The sequence below is a fragment of the Lynx canadensis genome, chromosome F1 (assembly GCF_007474595.2).
Source record: "Lynx canadensis isolate LIC74 chromosome F1, mLynCan4.pri.v2, whole genome shotgun sequence".
Classification (NCBI taxonomy): Eukaryota; Metazoa; Chordata; class Mammalia; order Carnivora; family Felidae; genus Lynx; species Lynx canadensis.
This window is the reverse complement of record NC_044319.2, coordinates 61,768,194-61,792,936: the sequence shown is the minus strand read 5'-3', so window position 1 is coordinate 61,792,936 and position 24,743 is coordinate 61,768,194. Positions and strand designations below refer to the sequence as shown.

At 41.6% G+C, this 24,743-nt stretch overlaps 1 protein-coding gene across 1 annotated transcript in view; it reads left to right on the top strand.

Annotated features, from left to right (window-relative positions):
• NUF2 (NUF2 component of NDC80 kinetochore complex) overlaps window positions 1-24,540 on the top strand; it is a 29,734-nt gene extending 5,194 nt beyond the window's left edge. The window contains exons 4-14 of the mRNA XM_030302857.2: window positions 676-752; window positions 1,264-1,325; window positions 6,023-6,120; window positions 7,266-7,339; window positions 8,644-8,740; window positions 10,022-10,084; window positions 13,530-13,667; window positions 15,664-15,804; window positions 16,967-17,142; window positions 18,240-18,375; window positions 24,191-24,540. Coding sequence (XP_030158717.1) covers window positions 676-752; window positions 1,264-1,325; window positions 6,023-6,120; window positions 7,266-7,339; window positions 8,644-8,740; window positions 10,022-10,084; window positions 13,530-13,667; window positions 15,664-15,804; window positions 16,967-17,142; window positions 18,240-18,375; window positions 24,191-24,325 — 1,197 coding nt within the window. The 3' untranslated portion in view covers window positions 24,326-24,540. The remainder of the gene's footprint in view (window positions 1-675; window positions 753-1,263; window positions 1,326-6,022; window positions 6,121-7,265; window positions 7,340-8,643; window positions 8,741-10,021; window positions 10,085-13,529; window positions 13,668-15,663; window positions 15,805-16,966; window positions 17,143-18,239; window positions 18,376-24,190) is intronic.
• The last annotated feature ends 203 nt before the right edge of the window (window positions 24,541-24,743 follow it).

Genomic DNA, 24,743 nt, shown 5'->3' with positions numbered 1-24,743 from the left:
CCTTCACAGATTCTGTTCTCTTCCGGGGCAGGACTCCCAAAATAGGGGAGAAGATATGCACTAAGATTGGGAAAAAATGAAATGAGGCAACTGAGCTTTTAGCAAATTAGATATTTCTAGTAGGAAAGGTCATTTTTCTTAATTTTGTCGTTGTTACATCTTCAGGGCATTATCTGAAGTTTTAACTAAAAATGTAGTATCTTTAGAATCTCACCAGTATGATTACATGTTGTTTAAAAATCAAAGGCTTTGCTGCTTATTTGCTATGAAATCTTGCTAAGGCTTAGTTTCTTTGTTTATAAAATAGGGTCTTATAAAAATTAAAAAAAGAATATGTCCTAGCCTGTCCTAGGGTTCTTGTGAAAATTAAAAAAGAATATGTATAAAATGCTTAGCCTAGTTCCTGATATCTAATAAGTGCTAGCCTTACCCGTCCATTGTTTCATTCATTTGAAACATCTTTACTGAGCACCTGCTGTGAACCTAGCATTATAATATTAGCAACAACTCTAGTTTTGTGCTAGGATCTATATTGTTGGCTGAATTTTAAAATTTTTTAATGATAATAGGATTATTTTAATCTTAACTTATGATTAAAGTTATCTTGAGGTTGAAGATTTTTCTCGTTTTGTCTAATGAGTGTATAACTTAGATTTTGTGATGTGTCACATCTAGATGCCCGTGAACTCAGAAGTCATGTATCCACATATCATGGAAGGCTTCTTGCCAGTTAGCAATTTGTTTATTCATCTGTGAGTAAAGTGCTTTTATTTTCTTAGACTACCTACATTCACATGTGCATTACATTAAGCTTTCTTAATGACAGGGTTTCTTGGAGAAAGAATTTCTATCATCTCCCTCTCCACTCCATCAGTACATTCAAAATTGCAGACTTTCCCCCGGATAGAACTAACTGCCTCCCTCTGTGGCACTTTCAATCCTGTTTGCGATGGAAGTTTTGAGATGTTGTGAATCTAAAATTGTTGGGAGTGTTTTGGGTTCTTAAAGAGTCCTAGTACCTCTAAGTGTGTGTTGTTTATTAGAATTTATACCTTGGTATTTTATACCTTGGTATGGCATGAATACCCGTACAGTGTGCAGAAAACATAGGTTTCTGTACTGCAGGATTATGCACAGTAGTAGGCTTCTGACTTGGTCTTTTGACGTTGGGAAACATCTCCAGAGAGCTCTCTGAAAATGAAATGTTTATGTCCTATGGTTTGTATATAATTTACGATATTCTTTCTCTCCTTCGTCTTCAAGGGACTCCTTTCTGCCCATCTGTCGGGTGAATGACTTTGAGATTGCTGATATCCTATATCCAAGTAAGTGGGAATTTGAAACAGTTTTTAATATCTGACTTATCTCATATATTACCTTTCCATTAACAAATGTAAAAAAAAAAAACTGTAGGAAATTGGCTGTAGAAAGTGTATCCCATTCTTAAGGATGAATTTTTTCATATCCTATGACTGGACTTTTTTCTTTTGTAGATCTGCAGAAAAACTCTTTTCTTGATCTGTTTTTCTTAACTCCTTACATTTAAAAAACACTCTGTAAATTTGAAAATAAGCTTATGAGTAACATACAAGCTGTGATATTGCATAGCGGATTCTTCATACCAATTTTATCAAATGTAACAATTACTTTTTACCATGAAGAAAATATCTTTTGGTACTGCTAAGAATAGCCTTGATATTAGATTAAAATGTCAATTTCTCTTAACTATTTAAATGTCCTTAATTCGTTTGACTCTTTGATATATGTCCATTTACTTTTTAAAGTTTATTTATTTATTTTGAGAGAGAGAGAGAGAGAGAGAAAGAATCCCAAGCAGGCTCTGCAGTGTCAGTGTGAAGCCGGTGTGGGGCTTGAACCCAAGAACTGGGAGATCATGACCTGAGCTGTAGTCAGACGCTTAACCGGCCAATCCACCCAGGCACCCCTGACTCTTTGATATTTCTATGTCAAGTTATTTTATGTCGCAAGAGATTCAGTGTGCCATTTAAAACTGTGTTTTTTTCCTCTTTCTGATGTAATTTTCTGTTTTGTTTATCGATCTATAATTTACACAAAATAAAAATTCACCAATTTTAAATTATAATTAAGTGAATCTTAACAGGCGTATATAGTTGTATAGCCACTGCCACAGTCACGTATAGAGATTTCGATGACCCTGCGAGAGTTCTCTCAGGTCCTTTGCAGTTGGTTACTTCTGACCGATGCCCCTTCCCTTGCAACTGCTGGGCTGCTTTCTGTCACTGTAGTTTCTTGACTTTCCCAACATTTGATATAAATGAAATAATCTGTAGCCTTTTGCATTTGGCTTCCTCAACTTAGAATGCTTTTGAGATTCATCCATGTTAATTGTATTTACTAGTACTTTGTTTCTTTTTTATTTTGGAATAATATTCTCTTGAAAGTATAAACCACAACTTATTTACCCAGTGATTTACTCAGGGACCAGTTGAGAGACATTCGAATTGTTTCCAATTTTTGGCCTTTAGGAACAAAGCTGCTCCGAACGTTAGGTTACAAGTCTTTGTAAGAACATGTGTTTTCATTTCTCCGGGTAAATACCTTGCGGCAGAAATGCTGGTTCACGGGGCAAATGCATACTTACTGTTTTAGGAAACTGCCAAAGCGTTCTCCAAAGTGGCTGTATCGTACCATCGGCAACATCTGGTCATTTCAGTTGTTCCATATCCTCTCTTGACTTGCTTGGTATCAGAAATGTTTAATTTTGGCCATTTTAGTGGCTACGTAGTTTTATCTCATGGTTTTAATTTTCCTTTCCCTGATGACTAATAGCAACATGTGTTCATATACTTATTTGTTATCCATGTATCTTCTCTGGTGTAGTGTCTTTTTGAATCATTTGCTTGGGTTTGTTTGTTTAATTAATTAACTAATTTATGTTTTGAATTGTCTTACTGAATTGTAAGGCTTCTTCAGATATGAAAATACATAACTTACCAGATATGTATTATGCAAATATTTTCTGCCCATCTATTACTTGCCTTTTTAATTTTATAATAGTGTCTTTTGAAGAGCAAAATATATTTCCATTTTGAAGATTCTAATTGATCAATTTTTTCTTTTATGATTCATAAAACCAGTTTTTTGTGTGTACTATTAAAAAATCTTGGTTGCTAAGATTTACTCAGATATTTTGCCTTAAGCGTATTATAGTTTTAGCTTTTACTATTTAATGCTTGAATTTTTATATATTGTGTAAAGTCAAGGTTCATATTTTTTCCTTTTTGCATATACTCATCAACTTATTCCAGCACCACTTGTTTAAAAGAGTATTCTTTTTTTTTTTTTTTAAAGTTTCTGTATTTACTTAGAGTGTGCAGGAGGGGCAGAGAGAATAAGAAAAAAAAGAGAGACTCCAAGCAGGCTCTGCATCGCCAGCGTGGAGCCCGATGCGGGGCTCAAACCCACGAACTGTGAGATCATGACCTGAGTCGAAATGCTGAGTTGGACGCTTAACCGACTGAGCCACCCAGGCGCCCCTGAAAAGATTATTCTTTTCCCATGGAATTAACCTTAACACTTTTTGTAAAAAAATCAGTTGACCAAACACTGCACACCTATTAGAATAGGAAAAATCTGGAACACTGATAATATCAAATGATGGTGGTTTATTGCCAAACTCCTGAGCGAGCTTTGGTGTTTCCCCTTTTTAGGGAACTTATACACTTCATTTAAGTTGGCAATTTGTTAACATAAAGTTGTTCGTAATTTTCCTGTATCATTTTTAACAGTCTTTGGGCTCAGTAGTGAAGTCCCCTGTCTCATTCTAATATTTATCATTTCTTTTTCACTCTTGTTTTTCCCGGACCCGTCTGGCTAGAGGCTTATCAATTTTATCTTTTTGGAGAACCAGCCTTTGATTTCATTGATTTTTCTGTATTTTATTTCTGTTCTCTATTTTATTGGTTTCTGGGCTTATTGTTATTCCTTCTCTTCTCATGCTTTCTTTGGATTTGCTCTTTATTTTCCCACTTTTTTTTTGTTTTTTGTTTTTTTTTTTAAGTAGAAGCTGAGGACATGAATGTGACAGCTTTCTTCTTTCCTAATACAGGTGTTTAGTGCTATAAATTTCCCTTTCGTCCTGCTTTAGCTGCATCCCACACACTGATGACAGGTTGTTTCTTCTGTGTGTATTGTGCGCGTGTGTGTGTGTGCACTCGTACGCATGCACGTGTGCCTTTGGAGTGTAAATTTAAGCTTGTCTTCAACAGTCTGTCTTCCACAGAGTAGTCCTGCGGACTTCTGCTTCTGGGGTTGAGGCCACATCCCTCCTGAGATACTTTTTGCCTTTGGCAGTTGTTCTGGGGTTATCATTGGACAAAGATCACTTTTTAATTCCTAATTTCAGTAGTTCTCAGACCACATATATAGCTGAATTCAAACCGGAAATCCCTATGGTAGTCGGCTCCGGGTTTAGAATTCTCAGTGTTTGTCTTCTTGCCAGAGATAAGGCTAAGAGACAGTGTTACCTGACATTTTCCTCACTGGCGTGAGAGATTTTCTTTCCCTAGTCTACCTTTCCACTAGACACGTCGCCTTCTAGCATCCCACGTCTTCTGGGGCCTCTCCATTCCAATTCCCAAGGCATTTGCAACTCTTCCTACATGAAAGTTCATAATCCAAACCACTTGCTTATTTAGTCTGGACTTATCTCTTTTGGTTCTCCTCCGTCTGGTTGCTTATAAGACTTTCTCCTTATTGTAAGTTTTTAGCAGTTCGATTATGATGTGCTTTTTGGGGCATTTCTCTTTGTCGTGTTCCCCCTGACCCAACTTAGATTTGCTCACTTCCTTGCCTATGTCTATAGTGTCTATCAAATTTGGAAAATATTCAGATATCTGTTATAAGTTTTTTCTGCCAGTTCTTTTGGTGGGGCTCCGATGACACATTTGTTATGCTACTTGATGTCTCTCGGCTCATAGATACTCTATTCATTTTTTTTCTCTGGCCTTGTAGATAGGTTTGATTGTCCTGTCTTCATTTTCACTAATATATCCATCTCTCAGGCCGTTCTGCTGTTCATCCCATCTGGTGTATTTTTCATTTCAGATATTTTATTTTTTAAGTATAAAAGTTTGATTGGGCCTTTAAAAAGAAATTCTTCCCCGGGGCACCTAGGTGGCTCAGTCTCAGTTAAGCTTCACACTTCTGCTCAGGTCATGATCTCACGGTTCATGAGTTTGAGCCCCACATCAGGTTCTGTGCTGACAGCTTGGAGCCTGGAGCCTGCTTCCGATTCTGTCTGTCTGTCTGTCTGTCTGTCTCTCTCTCTCTCTCTCTCTCTCTGTCTCTCTGCAACTTTCCACCCCCCACCAACCCTGCTCACACTCTGTCTTCTCTCTCAAAAATAAATAAACATTAAAAAAAATTAAAACTCATCCCTTTATAATGCTGATGTGTTTCTCTGTGTTCCTGAACAAACGATATCTGTATAGAATAAAGGCTGTCAGGAAGATATTAGTTTGGAGAGGCCAAGGCCTCTAGAACTGGTAAATTCTAGTTGCCTTGGGCTCTCCAAACTCCACACTCTATCTCTGTGACTGAGCAGGACCTGTGAGTTCTGATGGTGTCCTTCCCTCCCCGCCTGAAAAGTCCCAAGTAGCAGGCTGGTGCATGAACAGGCTTCACTCATGCGTTTGTCTTGGGGACTGCTGTCCTGTGGTGCCTGTTGTCCGGTGTCTAAAATCTGTTGTTTCATATATTTTGTCTGGTTTCCTAGTTGTTTAAGATGGGAGAGTAAATCTGCTCCCTATCATTCTCTCTCAGCCAGAAATGATTTGCCCTTTTTTTTTCTTTTTTAGTTATTAATACAAAGATCATTCTGATCTTTATATTAGAGCGCATTTTTTTTGCACTTTGGCTAATTATAGCACATTCTCAGTTTTATTCTATAAACTGAGCCACGTATGTAGTGGGAGAGGATGAATTTTTATTTTCACATTGTCTCCAAGGTTTATTTAAGGAGTCTTGCTTTCTGTTTTAGAGGCAAAACGAACAAGTCGGTTTTTAAGTGGCATTATCAACTTTATCCACTTCAGAGAAGCGTGCCGTGAGACATACATGGAATTTCTTTGGCAATACGTAAGATTTAAATATATTTTGGGGTCACATAGCAGATCAGTAACATCATTTCTGAGCTACTAACCTGTTTTGAAATAGTTGTCGTGGGTATCTAATTGTCATATGGCTGTTAGAGCCCAATTTATTTTAACATTTATGTGAAGTTGAAGATTTTAATGATTGGAAAGCATCTATCAAAAGGAGATTTTCTTTGCTATTTGATCCTGTTAGGGAACTTTTGTTCCCTTTTGTTTTCTTCTTGGAGCTGAGGCTCCTTTTCCTATATTAGGAATTGTAAGGGAAGAGAAATAGTAACGAATCTGTCTGTTTTTATTTAATTAGATATTTGAGGTTTGTATTTGCTTTCTAAAAAATAGCCTAAAAGGATGTTCTGTTTATCAAGCTTGCCCAACATTGTGTTACAAGATTCAAGCCAAGTAAATCACTCTAACAGATGGAAACTCGTTTCGTCAACAATTTAGAGAATTTGGAAAGATTATGGGTCATCTGTGTGATTTGTTTCCATCTGTCCTCAGTGTGGGGTTATCATATTCTTAGAAGAATGCCAGAGGACCACCAGACAATTAGAACTAAGCTCCAGCTACACTGAGTGTATGTGTAAGTGCTTCCTTGCACAAATCACGTTAAGCTTATACTTCCTCAACATCACACACTCTCCAGAGCTTACACACGTATTTGCTAACACACACAGAAACATACAGTTTTGCTTGGCTGATTTCTCATTTTTTAAGCCACAGCTCAAACATCTGTTGGTTTTACGAAGCCCCGGGGACACTCCTCCCCAGCCGTTACCCACGTCGGGTTTGGGTGTCATTGTATCTAGTCCTGTAGCAGGTTGCTCTGCGGTCTTCCGTGCGTGTGTCTGACTCTTCAAGGAGCTACTTAAGTACAAAGTGTAACTTCGTCTTCTTGGGTATTGTTCCTGGCACTTAGCGCAGTGCCTGCCTGTGGTAGGAACTTGGCATTTATGTGTGAACAAGAAAGTTTCCAGTTCATTCATCACGAATGCCTGTTCTCTCTTAAATTTCTTATTTCTGATGGTGAAAGACGAGGGGTAAGCATTCTGTGGTGTGAACCGGTAGATGTTTTTTTAAACACATCACTGTTTATATTGAAAAGCACTAATACAAAATTTGTTTTAACAGAAATCTTCTGTGGACAAAATGCACCAGTTGAATACTGCACACCAGGAGGCATTGATGAAACTGGAGAGACTTGAGTAAGTTGGAGATTTACGAATAAGTACGGCTTCGGGACGCAGAGTGAATCGCGGGTAGGACTTTGCAGTCCTTCGGTCCCCTTCAGGTCTCCCCCACTGCCCTCACTAAATAGCAGACGGTCTAAGTTTACCTGTTCTAAAAAGAAAAACTAGCTTTCCTTCTTTCTGACTCTTTGTACCTAATATATTCTTTAACTTTATCCTTGTGGTTAGTGAAATTAGCCTGAGATGTGTAAAGCCGTGAACTTACCTCCTAAATTGTGTCCGGAGTTACTAGTGTAGGGGACTAACTGGACTCTGTTCCTTAAGGTCTGTTAATTCTGGGCAAGTTTTACTCCTTCAACAGAGCTTTGTTTTGCTTCGTTGGTCAGCGGGGAGAGTCATTCAGGAGTTGTGATTTCTTGGCCAGGTACATAGACTTTGAGCAGAGGGATTTTTTTTTTTTTTTTTATCCCTTCTGATTTCTTGACGGTTTTGAGTTGACCTGCTTCGGGGAGAACGTTCCTCACCTGTCTGTGTGTAGATTTAGAGACAGCCGGAAGCTGTGAAGTCTAGGGGTAGGAGGCAGGTAGTAAAATTTAACAGGTAAATTTGGCATGAGCCAAGGGAAAAGATGAGTAGCAAACCAGGAGCAGGTGTTTCCAGCATGTGCAGCAGAACGGCCCTGTCCCTAACGCAGCCTGATACACAGATGTACAAACCAGGAGCCAGAGGATGAGAGAATAATGGGCAAAGGTTGAAATCAGGATTTACGGAGGAATACGTGCAAATAGCCAGTTGAAAACATGTCAAGATTATTCAGCACACTAGCAGCCAGGGAAGTGGTAACAAAAACCACAGTTCTAGACCGCGTCTCAAAACCGAAGTTGAGAGCCACGCGCAGGGCAGAGACCTTTACGTGGGCAAGTGCTGTTAGGAAGGACGGGCAGAGTAAAGGAAAGCGGGATCCAGGAGAGAGAGGGGAGGAGAGCAGCCAGGCAGGAACCGGCACGAACAGAAAGAGATGTCCCGCCCCTCGTATCAGGAGCCGAGTTAGAAGGGGCGGGTATGAGTGCAGAGGAGTCCATCCATAGATTGGGTGGTGGGAGGCCGAAGGAGCCCATCTGATTTTTATTTTCCGTGTCGTAGAGGTCAGGTCATCTATTTTAAACCCCTGTCACGTGAAAGGATGAGAATTCAGAAACATGAAAACAGTTTTTTGTTTCTTGTTTTTCCATCTGAGTTATTTGAGGACAGGGACGGTTTTGGCCTTGCGCAGTTAAGAACTTGATATGTGTCATTTTAATCTATTTTGCTACGTTCAGTTCTGTTCCAGTCGAAGAACAAGCAGAGTTCAAGCAGCTTTCAGATGATATCCAGGAGCTGCAGCAATCACTGAATCAAGAGTTTCGCCAGAAAACGGTATCAGCTGTGTTGACCGTAAAAATGAAACAGTGCCTTCATCTTATCAGCAAAAATGGGTTCATGTGGGAAGAGCAGAGAGTTGCAACTTGGTACACGTCAGCTGAGCACGAGCCGAGGGCTAGTCCGGCAAGGAGAGCGATGTTACTTTATGGAGAAGGAGGGGGTGGGGAGGGGCGACTTTGAAAGGAAGTCCACGGAAGAAAAGCGGAAGTCGAGGCTGCTGGTGGCTTCTCCTTGGCTGAGGGGCGCGGTGGTTGGGGGAGTTGATTCCCAGTGGAGATGCCATGAACCTCCTGCCAGCATTGGGCCTGCGGTCGCCGAGGCTTCCCGTAATTGACATGGAGTGGTGCGGGGTGAGGGCTCCCCCTCCTGGCCTCCCGACTCCATGTGAGCGAGGTCTCGTTTTATTTTCACGGTTGTTAGCTTAAAATTGAAAAACACCGCTTTTTTTTTTTTTGGTGGGTGTGGAGGGGTAAGGGCATGTTACTTCCAGTTGCTAAAGATACAGGGTACATTGCTGTGCCCACTTGGGCCCCTTAGAATGGATGTATACTTCTGTTGACCATGAGTTACTTATTCGTGTTGTCAGAGTTATACGCTGTCTCGTTGACTAGGGTTTTTTAGGATTTCCCTTTTTCTACTCCCGCTGTTCCCAAACTGTCCCATGGCACCCTGGACACCACAGCGAACCCGCAGGGGTGCTTCAGGATATTTTAAAATTTCAAGGGAGACAGTGATAATCAGCATCTGCCATACCCTGCTTGAACCACCAGTTCAAGATAGTCCACAGTTCCAACAACTCACATTACCTTCCTTTCGTATCTTTGTGAACCTGGGTTTTGACATTGGCCGTGCTAAAAAACCAGGACTACGTGAAAAAAATCTCAGAACAGGAAATGAGAATGTCTGAGTCCAATCTGATTCCAAGATGTGTGCATTTGTGCAGTGTGCAACAGGTACACACATCCAATTTGGGAGTAGTTGTGGTTATTTGAGAATGAAATAAACATCTTTTTCTTTCAATTTGTATATATTGCTTTTTCAAAGGGTTACTGAGTTGTTAGGACATAAGCACTTACGTACTTATTTGGACTTGACTGCTTAGTAGAGGAGCTGTTAGATATTTGTTCTGGAGCAGTGGTATCACAAATAGATAAGTTTGAGAATATATATTATGGTCTAATCCATTTAACTCCTCTTCTTTCTTACCTTTATTTTAGTGGCAAATTTAAATCTATTTTGAATCATTAGAGAAGAGTTGTTTGCTTTTTTCCTTAGATAGTGCTACAAGACGGAAATTCCCAAAAGAAGTCAGAGATTTCAGAGAAAACCAAGCGTTTGGTAAGCTCCTTTTCATATAACTAGCCCTGAAGGTTTGCCTGTGTTGTGTGAGGAATGTTTGAACTGTGTGTGTTGTTACGGTCACGTGTTTCTCCCTTTTTCCTTAAACCGAAACTAACTGAACTTTTCTCAATTTAAATACAATAGCTGACTACTGTCAAAAAACGGAAACACAGAAATGTGTGAGGAAAGCGAAAATCACCTGAAAGCTCCCGCACAGTCTGAGATGTGTCCCAGATGACGCTTGTCTCTGCGGACAAGCACGTGTGATTGTACACGGGGAATGCTAGACCCTTCACGCCTCACACCTGCCTGCTTTCGCGTAACAAAAGAGTGTAGAGAGTTAGCACGTCACCGTCGATCCTCATCATCTTAACGGCTACCCATGGTTGTGCGTTGGACTAACGTAGATACTTCTAGGGTCCTGTTGATAGACGTCCGCTGGCTTCTAATTTTTCTGCGATTGGACAGCAGCGTGTACGTGCTACACACGTACGGGCGTCGATATTTGTGCACCTGCTGCCCTTCATCTTAGAATAAATTCCCACATGTAGGATTTCTGGGTGAAGGGGAACACACGTGTAAAATCGACCCACCGAGGGGCCCCTGGGTGGCTCAGTTGCTTGAGCCTCTGATTCTTGGTTTTGGCTCAGGTCGTGATCTCACGGTTTGTGAGTTCGAGCTCCGCGTCGGGCTCTGTGCTGACCGTGCGTAGCTTGCTTGGGATTCTGTCTCTCCCTCTCTCCTTCCCCTTCCCCTGCTCACTCTCTCTGTCTGTCTCTCAAACATAAATAAATAAACTTGAAAAAGTATTTAAAATTGATCCACCTTGCTAAACTGACTTCTAAAAAGATATCAACTTGCATTCCTACTGATACAATATGAGTGTTCTTTTCCCTACAGTCTTGCCAAAATTGGATGTTTTTAGTTTGCTCTCTTTGTCACTTTTGTAGGAAAAAAAACCACCTCATTTTAATTTTGATTTTTTTTTGATTCTTAGTGATTTCGACATCTTGATTCAATGGATTACTGTTATTTCTTATTTTGTAAGCTATCTGCGTTCCTTTCATTTCATTTTTTTTTAATTTATTTTTTTAATGTTTACTTATTTTTGAGAGAGACAGAGCTCGAGAGGGGGAGGGGCAGAGAGAGAGGGAGACCCAGGATCCGAAGCAGGCTCCAGGCTCCGAGCTGTCAGCACAGAGCCCGACGCGGGGCTCAAACTCACAAACCGTGAGATCGTGACCTGAGCCAAAGTCGGGCGCTCAACCAACCGAGCCACGCGGGCACCCCGCTTATTTCATTTTTTTTAAAGAAGATTTATGAGTTTGGGGTATGAACTATTTGTCTTTTAAATTCATCATTTTTTCCCCATGAGAAGGTTTATGTTTTCAATGTGGTAAAACGTATAGACATGGGCTTCATGGTTTGTGGCTTGAATTCTTTACGTAGAAAATACTGTCCCACTTCTCGTTTGTTTAATCCCACATTGTCTCCTTGTACTTTTATGGCTTCCCTGTTAACACTGACACTTTAGAGCCACCTGAAATTTACTTTGGTGGAACATGTTCCTTGTTTTTCTGTCACTCTTTTTATTAGCAAAGGCTTTTATCTGAGTAGTATTGGCTGTGGTTCAGTTTTATTATCCATTTCTTTCTGTCCCATTTAAAGCTACATTAAAATAAAATCATTTTGTAATTATAATATCCAATCTAAGCTTTTTATAAAGGGAAAAAATGTGATGAAAGTCAGTGTCAATTGTAAGGAAAGTGATCACTAGTTTTGTGGAGCATGAAGGAGCAGACAATGGGGCGGTTTGCTAAAATAACAGACACATTGTTTCAAACCTTCAACTTTGGCCTCCCCGAGTTAGTTGGAAAAAAGGTGAGATCATCTGTGGTCCTTTTTAGTTAAAAAAAAATAACTTGTAGACAAGTTACACGAGCCATATAGTAGTACATTCCTGTTGTGAAATACTCAAATGGCATAACGTGTGTATCTTTATATACGCAGGGAGAGACCAGGGACAGCGAGTGAGACACAAAGCCCCTCTTCTCTGCGCCCGCTTACCCTGCAGGCCACACCCTCCCGTCCTTTTCCCTGACATGGTGTGCACCTGTGTAGAGGCATATGGTTGTCTTGCTTTTTCATTATTCTGCTTTCGTAGAAACTATTCTGTTTTGTGTTGTATGTTGATCTGTAATTGGTTCTTGCACTTAATATTTCTTGGAAACCTTTCTATATCGATTCATTGAGTCATAGAGTGTCTCAAAACAATGTAAATGTAATTTATCAGCTAATACTTTGGGAGGAAGTTCATGTAAATATTTTTCTTTTTATATAATTTTAGACTTGCAGAGGTTTTTTTTTTTTTTTTTTTTTTTTAAATTTTTTTTCAACGTTTATTTATTTTTGGGACAGAGAGAGACAGAGCATGAACGGGGGAGGGGCAGAGAGAGAGGGAGACACAGAATCGGAAACAGGCTCCAGGCTCTGAGCCATCAGCCTAGAGCCCGACGCGGGGCTCGAACTCCCGGACCGCGAGATCGTGACCTGGCTGAAGTCGGACGCTTAACCGACTGCGCCACCCAGGCGCCCCGGGTTTTTTTTTTTTAAATATTTATTTAGTTTGAGAGAGAGCGAGAAAGAGCATGAACAGGGGAAGGGCAGAAAGAGAGGGAGAGAGGGAGAATCCCAAGCAGGCTCTGCACTTGAACCTACGAACCGTGAGATCACGACCTGAGCCGAAATCAAGAGTCAGAGATTCAACTGACTGAGCCACCCAGGCGCCCTTACACTTACAGAGAAGTTTTAATAGTGTTTTCTGATGCCCTTCACCTCAGTTCCCTGGGTGGTTTGAAATTCGGGAGACCAAGGAAATTTGTTTTAATTCAGTGAGCAGTGCTAGTGCTTGGTGTGTGCTCTGGGAACACAAAAGAACTTTACACAACTCAAGGTCACCCAGCCAAAGTCAGCAACACATATGAAGTACATACGGATAGCGTCCCCTGAACAGTGATGGTGTTGTTTATAGAAGGACATAAAGGCAGTGGGGGCAGGATTTCCAAGGATTAATGGAGCTCACAGGCGGCACAGGGCTGATGGTTTTCAGAAGGACCATGCCGATCAGAGAGACATCGCTGGCACCTTCCGAGCCTAGGCCTGGCGTTAGCGGGTCGTAGGTAGAGCGGGGCCCTGGCGGAAGAGGACCCTGGCGAGGACGGGAGGGGCGCACGGCGAAGGGCCTTGAATGTCCTGCTCAGGGGCTTGGTCTTCGGCCCGCAGACGAATGGGAGCAAATACGCAGGCGAGTGACAGGGTCGTAGTTGTACAGCCGCCCCCGCCACGGCGAGCAGAGACCCCGTTCCTTTGTCCTTTTGCATTGTCGTAATGGTAAGTTACCCGTTTTATTGCTGTATCTAATATAAATATGTTTTCTCAACAGAATGAACTAAAATTGTCCGTAGTTTCTTTGAAAGAAGTGCAAGAGAGTTTGAAAACAAAAATTGTGGATTCTCCGGAGAAACTAAAGAATTATAAAGAAAAAATGAAAGATACCGTCCAGAAACTTAAAAATTCCAGGGTGAATTTCCTTTTTATTTAAAAAATTTTTAATGCTTTTCTCTATATGTATTTTTTCTTTTTAGCAACTCTTGCTAAATGGTGTGTTAGTTTTGTGGTACCCTTCTTTTTTATCTACACTTCTTTTTTTCTTAAGTTTCTTGCCCTTGTCTCTAAGATACCGCTCTTCTCTAAAGCAGGTGTAGGGAAAGGAAGTACAATTTTAAGACATTTGTTCAATTATACAACAAAGTTTTGAGACCTTGTCCTGGATGATCAAAATAGAAATTCTTTGTCCTTGTGAGACCTGTTTACTTTATATGATGGAGAAAGGTATTAAGTTTATAATCAATTACATAATTACAGATTATAATATGTATTATGAAAATGCGTAGGGTGTGCATGTGTTGGGGTAGGAAGTACATGGGAAATCCCTGTACCTGCTGCTCAGTTTTACTGTGAACCTAAAACTGTTCTAAAAATACTTTTTAAAAAGTGCCAAAAAGAGAAACAAACAAAATAATATGGGGTTCTTTGAAATAATGCAATGATGGTGGTGTAATTTAATATTGTGGAACTCTGGGAGTAGAGGGGGAAGGAAGTAGAAATTGATGTTGACATCTGAAGGATAAACAATGTTTATCCTACTAAATGCATGGAAGAGTATCTGAGGAGTGGGAACAGCATTTGCAAATTCTTTGAGGTAGAAGGGAGCAACGTATACTCAAAGAATAACACCTTAAACGTAAGAAGGGGAATGGCATGAGGTGATGATAGAAAAACTGGCACCAGGCAGATTTTTCAGGGTGCTGGATTTTACTGTGGGAGCAGGGCGTACCACTGACTAGTTTGAAAGGGGGATGTTGGAACATGATATAATTTATGTTTAAAAAGATGATGGGTCACTGTGGGAGATGGATGGAGGTGGACAGGGACAGAAGTAGAAGTGGGTGGACAATTTAGCATCCTTTGTGAGGCAGGGTTTTTAAACTCCATGAAAGGAACATTTCTGGTTTATCTCTGAATTCGTTATTCCAGACATTCCTGATCATTAAGATCCTGTTACAGGAATAGACAGCAGAACGGACATGAAAGCCAACAAATAGATCTGAGTATTTAAGAGAGAAGTGTAGTGTATTTAGTAAACAGTTCTGGCTCAGTTGGCCATTCATTTAGAAGAAAAGGGAGCTGGGTCTACACTTGTGCCATTTACAAAAGTAAATTCTATGTGGATTAAAACTTAATTTTAGAAATTTTAGGAGAACATTTGTATAATCTTGAACTGGGCTAGATTTTTTTTTTTTAATTAAGATAGGAAATCCAAATCTGTAGAGAAAAGAAGACCTATGGAACATGTTTATAGTGCATGAGAGGTAAAGGGGTTATATCTATGACACTCAGAGATGCAAAAGTATTTACAAATTGGGAAGAAAAAGACAACAGAAAAGTGAGCAGTCATCTGATGAAGCGTTTCACTGAGGACAAAGTCCAGTTGGCCAATAAGGTGGGCGGGGACGGGGATGGGCCCCTGGGAGAAGGAGAGGAAGCCTGTTGTTCCAGGGGTTGTAGTAAACGTGCTCATTTTCTAATTTCAGGAGACGAATTAATCTTTTAAAAAGAACCTGCTGTAGCAATGGTTGTTAGAAAGATGAACAGGAAGATTATCATTGGTAATACGATTGCCCAGGAGTAATTAGGAGTAGTTTGAATATTAGCAGACACGAACTCTTTTAAACTCACCATGAATAACCTTTGGAAGGTGCTTCAGTGAGTGATTTAGTAAAATTGTGGCAGTTCTCCGTTGTGCAAGGATATCTGGCAATTAGGAAGCATAATTGTATGTACTTAGACACGTGTCAGTTAATAGTGCTTTCTCCCTGACCCAGAAACTTAATTGTTCTCTGCTCTTAAGCCTTCAGTATTAAGTGCAGAAATTATTTAAGAGCAAACACAGTACTGCAGTTTCATAAAGGAGACTATCACACTGGCTTTTATGTGTTTTGTTTTCTCTCCCAAAGCAAGAAGTGATGGAAAAATACGAAATCTACAGAGACTCAGTTGAGTGCTTGCCTTCATGTCAGCTGGAGGTACAGTTATATCAGAAGAAAATACAGGACCTTGCAGATAATAGGGAAAAGTTAACCAACATCTTAAAGGAGGTTTGTATTATGTAGCATTTTAATGCTTTTATTATGTAACGGTTTACTATAGTTGGCTTGGATTTGCTTTTACTTTTTGTTACTATTTTCCTAAAGAAAAGCAAGGTCATTCTAGAGAATAATAGATGTGGCAGTGTATGCTGGGCAACGAAACATTCTTCTTCTTTTTTTGTTTTTAAATACTTACCTTATTTTATTTTTGAGAGAGAGAGAGAAAGAGAGAACGAGTCGGGGAGGGGCAGAGAGACGGAGACAGAGAATCCCAAGCAGATTCTGAGCTGTCAGCACAGAGCCTAACATGGGGCTCGATCTCCCGCACCGTGAGATCATGATCTGAGCCGAGATTGAGTTGGATGCTTACCCGACGGAGCCACCCAGGCGCCCCAAAAGTTTTCTTGTTGCACACAGTAGTGGGAAGGCCTATGTTAAACTTTCAGATGAGATGAATAATAAATTAAGTAACATGGCATATTGCCATGTGTATTTTGGGGAAAAAGTAATGGAATTTTAAACCTGTACTAACAGTTGCAAATGCGCCATCCCTGGGGTCTATAAGGAGATTTAGGTTTACGATGTAGGCCCTGCTCTGGGGCTCCAGAGGTATACTAATGTTACTTAAGTTTCTCAGGCTGGAAGCTTGAAAATCCTTTTTCACGTCTTCACTCTATCATAGTAATCCAGACTGTCCCCAGGATCACTGACTTTGCATTTAATAAAGGACTTCTTCTTTGAGGGAAGAGAGGGGTAGAAGGTGAGGTTGCCTGGGGTATTCTTTCCCAAGCACGTACTCCCTTATCTGCCGTCTGGAGTCAGCAAGAAAAGATTGAGGTGCACCTGCTGTAACAGTTCCTTGCACTTCCCCTTTCTCCTTGTTCCTCCTACCTTAGCTCAGGCCCAGTGCCCTCGGCACAGCCTCTCGGGCGGTCCTCCTAGCACACGGCTCTGTCCTCATCCTCACTGATGAGCGACCCCGTACGGACCCCTCGCCGGGTGTCCCGTCCTTTCCCAGGGTCCCCGGCGCCTTCCCGTGCCCTCCGGACGGTCCGGGTTTTTCTCATCTTCCAACTGTATCTTCGTAGAGCTCATCCAAGAAATAGACATTCCTCTTGTTTATAAATCCTAATGGGTTGTATTGACTTTACGTCCTTGTGGTAAAACGCAGAGCCTGAACTTGGAGGACCAAATTGAGAGTGATGAGTCAGAACTGAAGAAACTGAAGACTGAAGAAAATTCCTTCAAAAGACTGATGATTGGGAAGAAGGAAAAACTTGCCACAGCACAATTCAAAATAAATAAGAAGCACGAGGACGTCAAGCAGTACAAACGCACGGTGATTGAGTATGGAGTCATTGTCACTTCAATGTGTTAGAGAAAATAAGCGGGGAAAGCTAGCATGTTGTCACCTCCCTAAGATTCCAAAGCTCCTGTAATCTCAAAAAGGTGTCCCACCTTTGGGTGACCAGAGATGAATTCATTATGAATCTCCTAATGCTGTGTGTGGATGGAGAGATGTTGTAGGTCCTCGGTTTTTCCTTTTCCGTACATCACACTAGTGTTTCCTTTGCCTGGTTCTTCAGAAGGGCCTCTGGTATCTCTGCTCATTTCCGTGCCCTCTCGGAAGATGAACCGCCTGGCCCGTCTTACAGTCCAGCTGGGCTATGGCATTATAGCATCCATGTTTTGTTTTGAGAAAAGGTTGCCCCCCCCCCCCGTTTTTTAATCTAGTAAGAATTAATACTTCAGTAAGCATGTTATTGTTGTTAGCCAGTGTGCTTCCTGTCAGTTACCTTTTGTTTGTTTGTTTGTTTATTTAATATTTATTTATTTTTGAGAGCAAGAGAGACAGAGTGTGAGCCACGGAGGGGCAGAGAGAGACGGAGACACAGAATCCAAAGCAGGTTCCAGGCTCCGAGCTGTCAAAATAGAGCCCGACGCGGGGCCCCAACCCATGAACCACGAGATCGTGACCTGAACCCAAGTCAGACACTTAACTGACTCAGCCACCCAGGCGCCCCAGAGACTGTATTTTTAGAGTACGCACTGCACGTATGCCCATAAGATCCATGTTTCAGCCTGTATATGGTGAAGATTTCCTTTGTTCTTCCTCATGCGGATGAAGAAAAAGGGCAGAACCGGTGGATTTTGTATTTGTGGCCAATCCGCCTTGCAGAAAAGTTGTACTGATTCACATCCCCACCCGTAGTACAGGAGTGAAGACACCTGGGGGAGTGTGACTTCAAGTCTCCGCTTTGAATGATAGCCCCCGGGGGCTGCACCACACGGAGTTTGCATCCATTTGCTTTTATGTCTTGAGAAGGGGTTTAGGTTTGTCAAACAAATCGATGGGATCACTTCGGAGTCAGTATTAGAGTTAATGTTTTCCTTTTCTGATGCTTGAGTGGAATTAAAATTTAGCTGTCTCTGTTTTCCTTTAGAGATTGCAATAAAGTTCAAGAAAAAAGAGGCGCTGTCTATGAGCGAGTAACCACAATTAACCAAGAAATCCAGAAGATTAAATTGGGAATTCAGCAACTGAAAGATGCCACTGAAAGGGAGAGACTGAAGTCCCAGGTGAGTGTGTGTTCACAAGTGAATTTCACATCGTCTGCCAGCTCACAGTGGCGGTTCTGTCACCCTCATCGTCAGGGTCTGTCCATTCTCTGAAGCAGAACTTGACCTCCTACGTCCTTGGGTTCTGTCTCCATTTACCTGTGTGTGTGTGTTTGTCTCCTTCATACCTTTTCTTCACTGGTCTTTCCCCCTGGCCTGACTACAGTAAGGTGCTCCCGAAGGGCTCTGACTGTTTTTTGGTAAGTAAACTTGCATAATGATTGTAAGTAATGTCCCCTAAAAAGTTTCTCTCCAAATGATTTATCATCAGTGTTCAGTGTGTTTGAGTTGTTACGTGAAATGAAATAGCTTAGGTTAGTCCCTGTGTGAGCAGACTTTTAATGGTATCCTTATCACAATTCCTGAAAGTTACTTACTGGTTTTATTCTTTGCTTGTTTCAGTGTATTTATTTTATTTCGTACATAGTTCCAAGTTTAGGGAGGACAGACATCTTGACTTCCACGTTTGTGTCTTCCAAAATGTCGGTGTGGTGCCAAACGTAAAGTGTTTACCTTCTGTCGTTTTCTTAACTGCTGATGTCTCAAAGAAGTAATCTATTCTGATATGTTTATTAGAGCTCATTATCTCTTAATCTTTTTTTTTTTAATGTTTTTTTTTTTTTATTTTTGAGAGAGAAAGAGCACAAGCAGGGGAGGGGCAGAGAGAGAAGGAGACACAGAATCCGAGGCAGGCTCCAGGCTCCGAGCTGTCAGCAGAGACCCCGACGTGGGGCTTCAACTCGTGAACCGCGAGATCATGACCTGAGCTGAAGTCGGATGCTCACCCGACTGAGCCACCCAGGAGCCCCTCATCTTCTCTTCACTTTTGAAGTTTGACCTATATGCTCAAGACTGGCCCAAACTGCTACCAGAAATCACTGAAAACAGCCCTTTGTAAAATCCCATGACCTCTTTTTTTTTTTTTTCTTACTCTTCTTCACCTTACCTTCTTCACCTTACCTTCACCTTATATTGCCATATTGGATCAAGGTTTCCTAAAACCTGATACCTGAAAAATGTTTAAATACTTGCCGTCACTACCTTCCACCATCCACATCCAGTTTGCAAGGAGTCAGAATGCTAAAAGCCACTGCAGACACGCCCCTCACCTGTTCTCGGGACTGTTCTGTCCTTGAAAGAGGTTGTTGCACGGCCACTTGTAGGTGTGCATGTGCATACACTGAAGGCTGTCTTGAGGCCACTGCGGAGGGAAGGAAGCAAGAAAGGAAAGGAAAAGGGCTGTGTTTCCCTGTGCCTGTCTGCCCAGTGCGCTGCCCTGACTTTTTCTGCCCTTCCCTTTTCTTTCTACATTTCAACGGCTTCTCTTTTTCCTGCCTCTTACCTGGATATGCACCAAGACTCAGCCTTTGTCCCTCTGTTTATCTCTAAAATGTGGCTTACAAAGATCTTAGAGGAGATCCTTAATCCTCCTTCTTAACCAAATCACTCAATCAATTCATATTTACTTGTTATCACAGGGTCAAGCACAGTTAGTGAAGCAGTTACTGTGGGAGGACTTCCTGCCCCTCAGCCCTGCTTGCCTTATGTTACTGTGTGCCACGCAGAGATGTCTGGCCAGTAACATTTCAAGTTTCTCAACAGCAGCAATCATGTATTTTTTATCATTGTACGTGAAACCGTGCCTAGGCGGGTGCCTTCTATGTAGTGTGCTTTTCATGAATATTTGTAAACTTGGATGGTCCTCTAGCATGAAATTGCTAAAACTGGCTCTGCATTAGAATTCAAAGAGGAATTGCAAAATAAACACAACCCCTTACCCAGATGTCCTGAATTAGAATCCTCAGCAACGGGGTCCACAGACTGGAATTTTTTATTGTGGCTTTTGAGAACCACTGATAGGTTCTGCTTCGTGGTTTTCAGTATCACAGAGCCCATAACCACCCAAGCTGTTTTACCAGGACAGCTTTGGTTGTTAAAATGTTACTTGTCGTTTTTAGTTTAGAATATAATTTCTGTAGTCTAGTGAACCAAGATCTCTCTGGAACAAATCTGTATCCTCCTCTGCTTAATATCACTGCAGACATTTGAGGATAATGATCATGGGTTCCTTCAGCCTTCTCATCTGGGTTAATGAGCCCCAGTTTTCCAGCCACTCTTTATATAGCTTAATTTTCAGATTCATTACTATCCTGTTTACTGTCTCTCCCCCCCACTCCACCCCGTTTCCTGCTTGTCATAATTCTGTTTAAAATGTAGGACCTGGTTCTAAACATAGCCTTCCAAATAATGGTGTGGCCAGCCCCCGAGCACGGCGCTCCTGTTAATGAAGTGTGATCCTGGCTTGGATTTTTAGAGCAACAGCTTGCCCTTGGCTCATATCGAGCTGGTGATCAGTTAAATGACCCCTATCGTTTCCACATGTAGTTCTGCTTAGTTAAAATGTGTCACCGCACTTTAATGCAGCCATTTCTTGGAACTTTTAATTTAGAATTTTATTACTATTTTTTCAAGGCTTCATTTATTTCCTTCAGTGTGGATTTCAAAGGATCAAGGTCGTTTGAAATCTTTGTATCACTTACATTAACTGTTTTTCGTGGCTTAGCTGTCACCCGCACCCTTGACCAACATGCCTTTTTCTCCAGAATGAGAATGTTGACTAGAATTGGGCCCTTTGCTGCGTGAAGTTTTTCTTCCTTCAGACTGGCAGAGAACCTCTGATCAGAACTTCGGAGATAGTTGTTGAAGGTGCCTGGTGGTTCTAACCTTTACCCAGTCTGCACTGCGATAACCGTTGGTTCTGAACAGGATGGGTCGTCTAAATCCTTGGCGAATCACGATGCATTTTGCCAAAGAGCTCCTTTAGCTTCTTTCATAGGCACCCTCCGTGGAAAGGAAAAGATGCACTGCGCTTGCCCGGTTATGCTGTGTGCGGTTCTCTGGGACCCTAATGGTCTTCACATTCCTTTTTTCCTTCACTGTCCTTCTTCCCAGAGATACCTACCTCTTCTGCTCCCAGTTACCACCTTTGTTTGGACGGGTTTTCTCACGGGCTTCCTGTTCTGTCCAGTGACCTCAACTGTGCTCTTTTTCGTAACTGCCTGCTGGATATTTTCCGTGGGCTTGCCCACCTCGACAAAAATAACATTTTCAGAGTGACATCCAGATGACACCCAGCATCTTCCAGCAGCCTTCCTCCTCCTCACTTTTTCTTTCCCCTCTGCCCTTTCTCTCTTTCCCTTTTACTCCATTTCTTCCCAATGTCTTCATATGATGGCATCATCACTTTCTATCACAAAGAGTTGAAATTTTGGACTTTGTTTAGATAATCCTGGTGTCCAGTCACCAAGTTAATGTTAGGATTTTTTAAAAGTCAGTAGCACTGTTCATAACCACCCTTTTCTGTCCCGAAATTCTGTGATGCTTGTGGATTGTACCAAAAACTTGCTAAGTTTCTTCCTTGACTTATGATTCTCTACATCAGATCTGCCCTAAGTGCTGCCAGATTCATCCTGCTGAATATCACTGTTGTTACACTTCCCTGGTGAAAACAGGAGCTCCCTGTTTTTTCTGTACTTTATTCATCCAGGCACTCGTTCTCCAAATGGCCTGTGCACCTGCTGGGTGCCAGGTGCTACACCTGTCTTGGAATAAGTTGTGACTAAGGAAGGCATGATCCCTGCCTTCTAGGACTTTTATTTTAAATGTCTGTGTATTTTTGAGAGAGAGAGAGAGAGCAAGCGTGCGTGCGTGCACGAGCAGAGGAGAGGCAGAGAGACGGAGACGGGGGATCCAAAGTGGGCCCTGCACTGACAGCACAGAGCCTGATGCGGGGCCCCAGCTCGCAAACCACGAGATCGTGACCTGAGCCGAAGTTGGATACTTGCCCGACTGAGCCACCCAGGTGCCCCTGGATACAGAATTTAATTGGAAACTAAAACTGCATTTGTTTGGGCTGTGATTTCTTGTCATTAACGTCCTGTGAGGGCCATGAGGGTCGGCTTGCTTCTGTTGCTGTGCCCTGGAATGGGCTTTGATGCGTCACTCATTTACGGTGGCTCCATCCGTGGGCTTTGGTTCCTCCGTGAGAGTCTGTCTGTTCTCAGAAGGAAGGGGTTTGGGGATGTTGAAGCGGTGGGTTCACATATTTAGATTGTGTGTCTTTATTTAAACACTTAGTTTTAATAGTTTCTCACGAGTACTGCCTTACTACCAAATTTATTCAGCTTCCTTTTTAGTAAGAATAAATGTACATTCCTATGGAACTGGGAAGGTAAATTGATCTATGGCTGCTGAATGTGCTGAGTTTTTTAAAATGCTGTTTACACAAGCTAGCAACTAATTCACCTTGTTTTTCCTTTAAGACTTAAGAAATAAAGCTTTCAAAAATGTTTGATTTATTTTCTTAATGATTCACATCCCATAGTTGTAGTAATTTGATGCCCAATTAGATCTTAGAAATCTAAATAAGACTCTTCTATTTTTGTATTAGGATTTAATAACTATCTGTGTTTGGATTTGGGGAAGTGTTTAGCCTTAAGCATCTATTTATATTCACGGAATCTTGAGCAGGAGTGCTTACACTTGCATAGATGTCAGAGTCTGGAAATAGTTTTGTTCTTTTTGGAAACACCGTGAACTGCAATATATTAAATTATAATCTGTATAGTTTGTTCAAAAACAGGTAGTATCTACACTAAAATTTAAGCTTAGGTAAGTAGTGGGGCACCTGGGTGGCTCAGTTGGCTAAGCATCTGACTCTCCATAGCGGCTCAGGTGGTGATCTCAGGGTCCTGGGATCGAGCCCCGCGTCGAGCTCCACGGTCCGCGGTCCTTGCTTAGTGCAGAGCCTGCTTGGGATTCTCTCTCTCCCTCTGTCTCTGCTCCTCCGTCGCTCGCACGTGCACTCTCTCTGTTTCTCTTAAATAAACGTTTTAAAACAAACAAAAAACGCCTAAGGTCAGTAGTAGACAAAGTATAGGTTTAAGAAAAAGTTAATGGGAGGGACGATTAAAATTAAGAACATTATCCCCGTCACACCCATTTACTGCTTTTTCTTCCCATCGGAAAAGGACTGCTGTCTGCTATTTTATTTCAGTGATGAAACTATAAACTTTCCGAATGCCACTTTTTCTTGTACTGAGGTTTGAGAATTGTTTTGTTCAAGAAGAAGGAATAATATGAAGGTCAAAATCATACTATGTAAAGTACGAGAGAGAAGAGAATGCATGGAGGCCAACTGGCTTCTTTTATTTTATTCCATCTATAAAAATTGTTCTCTCGTGGTTTTCTAAATTCTTAGCCCATCCCCATATGTTTCTATGAAAACTCATTATTGCTTATTAGAATTACTTGATCGCTTTATTAAAGCGGCTGTACCATGTATTTTCCAGTCCTCCCGATTACTTCTTAGACCTGCGTACACAGCTTTTTAGTGGTGATCGGGGCCAGATGCACAGGGTGTAGTGGTATATACAGTCAGTAACCCAGGTACTTGCCTGGTACAGATGAAAAGCTCCAAAGTAGGAACTCTTCCTTGACAATTAGAAATACGTTCTTGACATCGTGGAATCCAAGGCATTGTTGTGCACATCTCCGCTTTCCTCTGAGTAGCGGACTTCTTCGATGTGTCTGCCCAGCTTGCAGAAGGAATTTTTAAAACGAGTCGGTACACGCGTGCGTGTGTGTGCACGTACGATCGTTGGGGCTTTAAAATATGACTAATGCATATTAACGAGATGGTGAGAGTTCTTGCCACTCATTATCAGGTTAGCTTGATGCATGGGATAATCCTTACTCCAGCTCATTTTCCACCTAGGAAATCTTTCTGAGTTTGAAAGCTGCTTTGGAGAAGTACCATGAAGGCATTGAAAAGGCAGCAGAGGACTGTGGTGCTAAAATCGAGGAGAAAACGGCTGAACTGAAGAAGAACATGTTCAGAACGTCGGCTTGATTAACGCAGGCACTTGTCTTTCCGCAAGCAGCTAGCCGCCTTCGTTTTACATTGGGAAAGAGGACAGTTGGGTTGAAGTTCTTGGAAGTACCGGAAGCAGCACGTAATGTTGGCTCAGCCGTTTTCACGGGCTCTTATAGGTTGTTATTTTGTAAGAGAACACGTGTAATGTAGACTTTCATTAACTTACAATTAAAATAACCTGTGCAGCTGTTCATGTGTCTCCTCTGCCCCTGGTTGTCAGTAGTTGGAATAAGACAAAAATGGGTGCACTGGAATGCAAAATTGTCCTGTTGCCTTCTGCTGCCTTTGCTTGCTTTGTGGACATCAGGAGGTGTGGTATCCCTGAGCAGCGTGGTTCGGGTCTTGTTTGCTGCTCACTTGGGCAACGCGCGTACATATTTCTGTTACTGCTCCG